This window comes from Oncorhynchus gorbuscha, linkage group LG25, assembly GCF_021184085.1.
Source record: "Oncorhynchus gorbuscha isolate QuinsamMale2020 ecotype Even-year linkage group LG25, OgorEven_v1.0, whole genome shotgun sequence".
In the NCBI taxonomy this organism is placed as follows: Eukaryota; Metazoa; Chordata; class Actinopteri; order Salmoniformes; family Salmonidae; genus Oncorhynchus; species Oncorhynchus gorbuscha.
The window spans coordinates 25,623,568-25,631,176 of NC_060197.1; the positions used below are offsets into that span (position 1 = coordinate 25,623,568).

Sequence of the window (7,609 nt, forward strand, 5' to 3'; positions counted from 1 at the left end):
ATTGACGAGGTGTATATTATTCTGTATATAACTGTTATATGACTGTATTATCCTCACCCCTTAAAGAAACCGCAAACCTACCTGAGACGGATTCAGTCTATTCTCAATTGAAGCCTGGAATAGCCCTGGGTAAGACTAATAGCCATATGCTATTGATATTTAATATGGATATGATATCTGATATCAAAGTATAATGTATCTACTTAAAGTATGTATCTTGGTTTGATTCTTAAGAGTTTGACTGCATGTCCTAAACACCTTTGTGTGGTGACATGTTGCATGTCCTTGAGAAAGGCAGGGAGGGAGGGAGGCAGGGAGGGATGGATGGATGGAGGGAGGCAGGGAGGGATGGATGGATGGAGGGAGGGAGGCAGGGACACCATCAAAGGAGGAGCAGATGGAACCCTTTAACATGGATTATGCATGTTCAATGCACGCAAACACACACCCAGCCCTGCATACACACTAAAACTCAATAAAATCTTGTACATTCAGGATTTTTAAAAATGGTTTTACTTACCAACAAATATATTCATTTAAGGTTTAGTGTATTACTGTAACAGCTTTATCTAATTATATGGTGTAATAATGTCGGCTCTTATCTGCAGCTACAGAAATGGTCTACTTGTTGTGTATTGAATTATATTTTTTGTTGTAAATGTATTATATTTGATTTATTATGTCTGTTATTCAGATGATAGAATAACTTATGTGAATTTCCAAAATATTGTAAGTACTATTCACATTTTCTTCTAATGGCCTGCACATTTACATTATCTTTGCATTGTACTTTTTTAATAAACTGTCTTTTACCCACCAGATGGGTGGTGGGTGGTTTCTTACAGTAAATGGATATTGTCATCAAAATGTCCATAGAACCTAATTTGGTCAAACCTCCTTTAGGCCTAGTAGAGAGATTATACTATTGCTAAATCCATTTTTGGACCTAATCATATGTACCAAATCTTGAATATAACATAAATTCCCCATGAGCATAGTTCAAAAGTTGCACCCCATCAGCTGAAGATCCATTGAGATTTTCAGAATGACATTAGGGGGAAGAGTGTGTCTGAAAATAACAGTTCGTCTCAGTTTAATGATGTGATATACTCTGCTGGAGTTCTGAGGAGCTGGTTAGTACTGGTACTGTATCACTTCCTCTCAACAAGTGTTTCATGTCCCTCATCCACACTGACCTATGAGAATGCGGAATAAGTCATGCAAACACTTCTGCGGGCATATGAAGCCAAGATGAAACTGCACGGGCACTGTTATGACATTTATGCGTACTCCCCCCTCTGTCTTTCTTTCTCACTCTCTCTGTCTCAATATCGTTCTGTCTATCTCTCTTTAATCCCGAGCCCTCTATCTCCCTATTTCTCTGGAAGATTGTGTTTTGCTCATAAAGTAAGAAAGCTTCCGGTATCTGTGAACACCATGACCATTAACCACTCAACCAGCAGCAGCCTGAAAACACAGGCTCCAAAACCACCAACAGACCCCAACCACACCTCATCATCTAACGCTCAAGCTGAGTGAAGGGGTATTTTCAGAGAGCAACTATAGAATGTGACTTCCTTTTCAACTAACATACAGTAAAAATGAAATAGAACAGCAGCCCTCAAAAGTAAGTCTCTTGTCTTTCTTCTCTCTATCTTCTCTGTGTGTTTTGGTTAGTCAACTGCTAGCTGTCAGTGCCAGTGATAAGAACATACAGCCGGAGAAAACAGTCAACGCCTTACAGAGATGTCTGCTGGTCCCTTCTTCTCCAAACACGGAATACTACTTCTTCTAGGCTCCATCTTCCAATATGGTAAGTTTTGTAACTATTATTTATTTTAACATTTTAAACAAAATACAACTGCAATACAACCATCAATGAGGATGACACAAGTTTAAAAACGTATCCCCATTGCGGTCCTCTTGCAAATACATGAAAACAAAAATATAAACAAGATAACATATCTCAAATACATCTCATCAATAGGGAGGAAACTGTAAAAGGAATAAAATAGATAACCAAGTAACGTTCTGTCACGCTCTGACCTTAGATATCTCTGTTTTCTTTCAATTTTGGCTAGGTCTGGGTGTGACGAGGGTGGGTATGCTTGTTTTGTCTAGGGCTTTTGTATGTCTGGGGGTTTTGTAGGTCTAGGTATTTGTATGTCTATGGTGGCCTGATATGGTTCCCAATCAGAGGCAGCTGTTTATCGTTGTCTCTGATTGGGGATCATATTTAGGTAGCCATTTCCCTTTTGTGTTCGTGGGTTCTTGTTCTATGTTTACTTGCCTGTTTGTTATATTGTTAGTTGTTCAGTGTTCATTCTATTAAATAAAGAAGAATGTACGCATACCACGCTGCGCCTTGGTCTGATTCATACGACGAACGTGACACGTTCATTGAAACAATTATTCAGTTTCGAAGCATTTTGCACATAAACCATTTCTTAAAGCTTTATCTTTAAACTCCCTAGTGTATTGATAGATTTTATATGGTTTGGTACACATTCCATTCCTCTGCACCAGTGTTAAGGAAAGAGCTTTTTCCAGCCATGCTCCTCTAGAGCAGCGGTCTCATATTGGCAACACTGGCTCTGGTGTGATGGCTATGAGAGCCTGTGATGAAATTAAAATAACCAGACCAGTAACTGGGGGAAAAGGCATGTAATCATGTTAAACCATCACCAGTTTGATCTGCACCACCACCAGATCAACTGGAAGCCAGTTCAGTTCCCTGAAATGATTAGGACCAACGTGTGTCTCTATGGCTGAGCTTGAGAATAATTCTTATTAGTTTGTTTTCAGGCCATTTGAAGTTTGTCCATTCAGAGTTTTTGTTATGCTACTGAACCATGAACTATGCTTGTATGTGTTGCATAACAAAACATCTGAAGGACAAACTTCAAATGGCCCAAAACAAACTAATAAGAATCATACTCAAGCTCAGCCATAGAGACACACGTTGGTCCTAATCATTTCAAGGAACTGAACTGGCTTCCAGTTGATCTGGTGGTGGTGCAGATCAAACTGTTAATGGTTTTTAAAGTGATACATGCCTTTCCCCCACTTACCTGTCTGGTTATTAAAATTTTATTACAGACTCTCATAGCCGTCACACTAGAGCCAGTGTATCAGACATGTTGCCAGGGTCCTCAATAGTCTCTATATCCAGGAACTTGGCTACCCTTCCCAGGAACTTTGTCTTGAAGTGAACATTCCCAATGGCCTTCAGAGCCACAAGTTCACATGTCACATGTTGGTCCAGTTCACATCACAATGTACGAAACCAAACATTTTTCCTTCACCGCCATTAAACTTGACCGAGAAGTTGGAAGAGTTGTTCACTTTGTGTTTGGAACCAAACAGGATACATTCTGTCTTGCCTAAATGGATAACCACTTACTGACTTTAGTCAGTTGGCTGCTTAGGGTCTTTTCAACGGTCTCCTTATTCTAATGTGAAACCAAGAGGTTAGAATCATCCCTAAACAGGATCTACTGCATGAGCTTGCTTGCATGATAAAGTAAGGAAAACCGTCTCTAACTTCCTTGTTGGTCTTTACATGGTGTGTGTTGACTGTAGAATGCCTGGTCGTCAGTGATTGGTTGGATATTCAGAATCTTTTGCTTTATTACTGTGTGATAACACCTACATAATACCTATATTCAGGAACATATCATGATGTGTGTATTCTGCAGTTTTGAATGAGTGCCAATGGTGTGGCTGGGTCAGCAGCTGTTGCTGTGCTTCTAGAACGCAACAGACCAAACAACCTTGTGCCTAATGGCTGTCATTCACTACATTTAAGGGGATATGGGACTGTATCAAATGATTGTTTCTATTACATAATATGATACATTGTCCGACTGGGAAAACTGCATTTATGTCTTAAATACTTCAATGACCTGTAACTGTGTTTTTTTCTTAATTCATGAATAACGTTTTTTTTTATAAGGGTTTATTAAACATTACTTCAGACTGATATGTAATTATAATGTTGCCCATGCAGTATATGATGCATTTCTGGTGAATAATTACACATGAAACACATTGGTATTTGTACTTATGAGCTGAGGAGGGGCTATCAGATCCAACCCCACTTCTCTTTTCCTGTCATCTCATCCTGTTCTACTGAATGTGGGGGAGGAGTGGACTTTAATGACGTCAAAAAGGACCCACACACAGATATGTAAAGATATAATGTGAAAATATGGAAATTGCCACGTACAGCACAAAATGAAACCTGGAAACGTGCTTATAAAAAACAATACATTATTGATTAGGTAAGACTCTGCATTTCAGTCTATTATTGTGTAATTATTCATGTAGGCACACTGTAACAAGTATTACAGTGTAACAATAAGTAATTACAACACTTGCTACATTGTACTACATGAATAATTACACAGTAATACTATCATTGTAATATAGTGTGCAACCATTGATTGATGTCAGAATAACGTGTGTATTTGTGTGTTGCAGGTGTAGGTGTTCCTCTGATCATCAACAAGAGAGTGGGGGACTCCGTGGAGCTGCAGGCAGGCTTAGAGACGGGACATTTCAAATCCTTGGAGTGGAAGTATATGGGAAAGGTTATTGCAGAATTCAATTCAGATGTTGTATATTCACCTGCATCCCAGTTTGAGGGGAGACTAAAGATGAACGCCAAAAACTACAGTTTAACAGTCAGAGAACTGACACTGCAAGACTCAGGGGATTTTCTACTTACAGGCGAAGGGGACAAAGATCAGATTGGCAGTAAGACCATCACTCTGAAGGTCCACGGTAGGCTGTTAATACCATTATTGCATCCAATTTTGATATCATTCTTATTTATATCCATAACCATGGCTGATGATCTTTAAACTATAACATAGATTTTGTAGTTTCATACTGACCTAACTCACCATGCTTTGTTAAATATCCATCATATTTTTAAGTCTTTCTCCTGGTGGTATGGCTATGGCAGGACTGATTATGAGTCTCTATCTCTCTCCTGGTTGGTCAGAGCCTATATCCAAGGTGGCGATCCAGACAGACATCAAGCTCTTGGCCAACCACTCCTGTATGGTGCTGCTGGTGTGCAATGTGTCCTCCTACCCCAATATTACCTACACCTGGGAGATAGACAATGAGATCTACGGGGATGCCCAGCAGATTCACTTCTCTCTCTCACCAGCAGAGAGAGACATCAGTGTAAAGTGCAACGCCTCCAACCTAGTCAGTTGGAAAATTGCCTCTGCGACAGTAAAGTGTAGAAATGACACAACCACCCCAGGTACCTAGATATCATAATAATACTTCCATACACGTTCAGTGTGCTTATATGCTTATGTTGTCAAATATAATATGTAATGCATGTGATTACATTGGATGTATATGATATAGAGCCATTTAGTCTTTATCATATTGTATCGTCTAATCATGTGTGGTGTACAATATGTGACAGGACTGGCGTGGTATACCATCTACATCGGAATATCAGTAGGAGGCGCTGTGGTGCTGATCCTCACTTTAGCTGTGGCAGTGTGCTACTGCAGGGGCCGAAGTAACACAGGTATGTACAGCTTAGGGGCCTCAACTGTACTTAAAGTGACATTTCAGGTGGTTCTAGAAGTATTCTTCAGCTGGTTTGATTTTGGGGGGGATTTGCTAGAAATTAGAAAAAGAGTGAGACCCCTCATTAATTCCTGAGTATGTTTGTTGATATCCTGTATAAAATGTTTCTGATTGGTTGATATTTTGTTCTTATAAAACACAGAAGATCAAACTGATAACGCAATATATGCTGATATTATGGACAACACAAGAAGTAGAGATGTAAGTATCAATGCCGTTATTATGTATCTGAATGTGTTAAAGCTGTATGTATTTGTATGGGCTGTATTTTGATTCCAGACAAGATCAAACAGTCATCTAAACCCAATATCCATCTATGAACCTGTCAATGATCTGATTATCCCAAGATTGAACAAGGTAAGATATAAATGGTCATAATGGTAAAATGTATGTGATTGAATGGAAGACCATGTTGTCTACTTTGAGAAAAGTCACTACCTTTCTTGATGCTGAAATAGTTTCTTCTTGATTATCTGTCACATGTAGCCGCAGACTCTGTATGACAAGATCGCGTTTGGACGCCCAGAAGGCCCCCAGTCTCCCTAACAGGAAGTACTGTGAGCTGAACAGGATGTGGTCATAAGCTGGGCCTTCCATAGATATGGAACCCTCTGCATCCTCTGCAACTTACACGTGTATATTCTGTAGATAGGCCTAGATGTTACTGTTAAATTTCATCACAAACTACACTATTTGCTTCTATTTCCTTCTCCCTTTGATGATGCTCATATATACAGTATATAATAAGGCCTTATATGTTCCTTTGAAGGCCTAGAATCAATTAGAAGATTCGGAAATGTGTACTAGGCAGTAGAAGGCGTGGTGATCAGACAAGCTCATGTCAAATTTCTATTTTCTAGATGAAAGACAATTGTTTTAGATACTAGTAGGACATTGATTAGCGAGGTTGATTTATGCCTGTGTACTCTTTTGTGTTATTATTATGTGCTCGCCAGGCATCAATGAGGTTGTAATCAGAGAGTATATGCTCTAGAGCCTTGGTTGCGTGTTGATTGTAGATGGTCTTATTTGATTTGTCAGCATTTCCAAAATGGCATTCATGTCTGTCCCAATTACCAGATGTAATTCAGTTCATTCTAAAAACAAATATGCTGTTCAGAGAAAAACAAATAATTATACCTTATTTGCATGCCTTGCGTGCCTTGCATTTAGAGTGAATTGTAATTAACTCTCATGACTGTATTTGTTAGTGACAGAGGCATGATTGTTGTATTGAATGGTTTTCAGTACTGTAGCCTTCACCAAGTGATTGTCTAAGTGGATATGTTATCTTTAAAATTAAACTCATTATGACACATTACATATATCATATATCATAAAGCCCCTGAGGGCCTAGTGACACCCTAACACACTGGTCTGAAACTCCTGGTTTAGTCAAATTATGCCGGCTTGCAAAGGGATGTGTCATTTCTATTGGAATCCAGCCAAAGTTAGGATATCCAACCATTTAAACTTTCAGTCACACGCAACCTGCATTCAGAATGACTGTTGGGGTAGGGAAGATTGATTTTGAGAATTTCTAAATCATATAAACTGGAACAAACATATCAGTAATGGGTGAAATAAGTCCAACTACTAACAGATTGGAATAGTTGAGAAAAATCGATGTTATCTATGTTTGTGTAGCATAAGATTAATCAACCAGTCATAGTAAATATCAAATCAAATCAAATTTATTAATATAGCCCTTATTACATCAGCTGATATCTCAAAGTGCTGTACAGAAACCCAGCCTAAAACCCCAAACAGCAAGCAATGCAGGTGTAGAAGCACGGGGGCTAGGAAAAACTCGCAAGAAAGGCCAAAACCTAGGAAGAAACCTAGAGAGTAACCAGGCTATGAGGGGTGGCCAGTCCTCTTCTAGCTGTGCCGGGTGGAGATTATAACAGAACATGGCCAAGATGTTCAAATATTCATAAATGACCAGCATGGTCAAATAATAATAATCACAGTAGTTGTCGAGGTTGCA

At 39.0% G+C, this 7,609-nt stretch overlaps 1 protein-coding gene across 1 annotated transcript; it reads left to right on the plus strand.

The window, feature by feature from the left end:
• Positions 1-1,730: 1,730 nt before the first annotated feature.
• Positions 1,731-7,346, plus strand: LOC124013833 (SLAM family member 8-like). The gene is made up of 7 exons (XM_046328398.1): positions 1,731-1,813; positions 4,483-4,785; positions 5,009-5,278; positions 5,450-5,557; positions 5,762-5,820; positions 5,899-5,976; positions 6,106-7,346. Exons 1-7 carry the CDS (start codon positions 1,747-1,749, stop codon positions 6,163-6,165), a joined length of 945 nt encoding a protein of 314 aa, XP_046184354.1. The 5' UTR covers positions 1,731-1,746; the 3' UTR covers positions 6,166-7,346.
• Positions 7,347-7,609: the final 263 nt, after the last annotated feature.

Excerpts from the sequence above, each read along its gene's own strand:
- LOC124013833 (XM_046328398.1), top strand. The coding sequence starts at position 1,747 with ATGTCTGCTGGTCCCTTCTTCTCCAAACACGGAATACTACTTCTTCTA. Across the intron at positions 1,814-4,482 it reads AGGCTCCATCTTCCAATATG|GTGTAGGTGTTCCTCTGATC; the intron begins GTAAGTTTTGTA and ends TGTGTGTTGCAG. Across the intron at positions 5,558-5,761 it reads CAGGGGCCGAAGTAACACAG|AAGATCAAACTGATAACGCA; the intron begins GTATGTACAGCT and ends TATAAAACACAG.